Source organism: Austrofundulus limnaeus, unplaced genomic scaffold (genome assembly GCF_001266775.1).
Source record: "Austrofundulus limnaeus strain Quisiro unplaced genomic scaffold, Austrofundulus_limnaeus-1.0 Scaffold8, whole genome shotgun sequence".
Lineage (NCBI taxonomy): Eukaryota > Metazoa > Chordata > Actinopteri > Cyprinodontiformes > Rivulidae > Austrofundulus > Austrofundulus limnaeus.
In genome coordinates, this window is record NW_013952410.1 from 3,027,922 (window position 1) to 3,029,549 (window position 1,628).

The window sequence follows — 1,628 nt, forward strand, 5'->3', positions numbered from 1 at the left end:
AATCTAAACAAACCCCTGGACACAAAAATCATAATTATTATTCCACTCAGATACCTGTGCAGTAATCCCTTTTTCAAAAAATAAGTTTTCAGTGGGATTTAGACAAGCTGACTTTCAGAATTTGAAAGCTTTTATATACAATAAAAAGAAGATATGGTAATAGCACAAAGAAATTATTTTTGTCTTAAAAAAATAAAGAATCTAAAAATTACCAGATCCAAACTTGGTAGTCTTTCACGATTTCTGTTCATTTATAAAACTAAAAAACGGTAAAACAACAGACTGACCAAAAACAGAAAAAAAAAAAGTAATTTTTAAAAGATTTCTGTCATCCAGGTCTTGGTTTACTATGGCTGCTCAGTAGGTTGGCCCAGTGATTTGTTTTTTGTAAATCAAAATAAAAATGTCAAACAGTTAAGGTCCTCTTGAGAGACAGAGCCAAGTGTCTTCACACAGCAGAAAGTGAACTGGGAAGTACAGCTGGGCGTTGGGCTCATTTAGGAAYGTTTGTTCCATCCGAACCTTTGAAAAGCAGCAAACACCACTGATACTGAAMCGTCTTGTCTAATCGTCAGTGACCGGACTCGTTTCCTGAACAGGAACTCCGACGGTCTCTATGTGTCTCTGCAATGCTGAGGTCAGCTTTTCTTCTGTTGAGACATCTGGATCCTGCAGGGAAAGGGGTTACAGGAAATCAGTCATTACTCATTTAAATCACAAAGAGATTCGTAAAAAAAATCTTTAGTTGATGCCGATTTTTATAAACTAAACCGTGTTCTCAAATTACAGACAAAGTCTCTTCTTACTAGTGTTGTAGTACTTGAGACTGGTCTTGGTCTTAAGAACACTTTTTGATGGTCTTGGTCTTGTCTCGGACTCGACCACATTTGTACTCGGTCTTGGACAATGAGGACTCGGAATTATATTTCAAGACCAGTCAAGACCACAACTGTGGAAATATCACTAAATAGCCAGATTATTGTCCAATTTATTTGTTAACCTCTTTGCTTTCATTGTAGCTACTGCTTCAGATTCAAACCTGACTCATTGGTATTTAYGTATTTTTGTTACCGGATGTCACCCTTTCCCACTTCCCCTTCACTCGCACACAGCACTCCAGGAAAGCGATGGGCCAGCACTCATTGAATTAATTGAACATATAACAACTACTGTTGACCAAAAACAGTACTGTGTATTAACACATTACTGTGTATGTAACAGTACTGTGTATTTTTGTTGATTTAAAAAAAGCATTTGATACTRTTAACCACAGWATTCTTTTTGAAAAGCTAAATAAACATAGTATTAGAGGACCTGCATTACAGTGGGTATCTAGTTATTTGGAAGATAKAAAATATTTTGTCCAAATTAATAATGTAAGATCTGAGTTTTGTAACATCTCATGTGGAGTGCCACAGGGTTCCCTTCTCGGACCTAAGTTATTTGTTTTGTATGTGAATGATTTGGTCAATGTGTCGGGACTTTTTGGGTGTGTTCTATTTGTTGATGATATAACATTCTTTTGTTCCGGTAAAGATTTAGAACAAATGTTGGAGATGGTACAGAAAGAATTTGTGAAAATACAAAGCTGGTTTCAACTAAATAAATTATCATTAAACTTGGACAAG

At 35.8% G+C, this 1,628-nt stretch overlaps 1 protein-coding gene across 1 annotated transcript in view; it reads right to left on the reverse strand.

Annotated features, from left to right (window-relative positions):
• clcc1 (chloride channel CLIC-like 1) overlaps nucleotides 1–1,628 on the reverse strand; it is a gene marked incomplete at its 5' end in the record, with an annotated part of 14,731 nt that overhangs the window by 788 nt on the left and 12,315 nt on the right. The window contains 1 exon segment of the mRNA XM_014000221.1: nucleotides 1–669. Within this exon segment, the coding sequence (XP_013855675.1) occupies nucleotides 565–669 (105 nt within the window). The 3' untranslated portion in view covers nucleotides 1–564.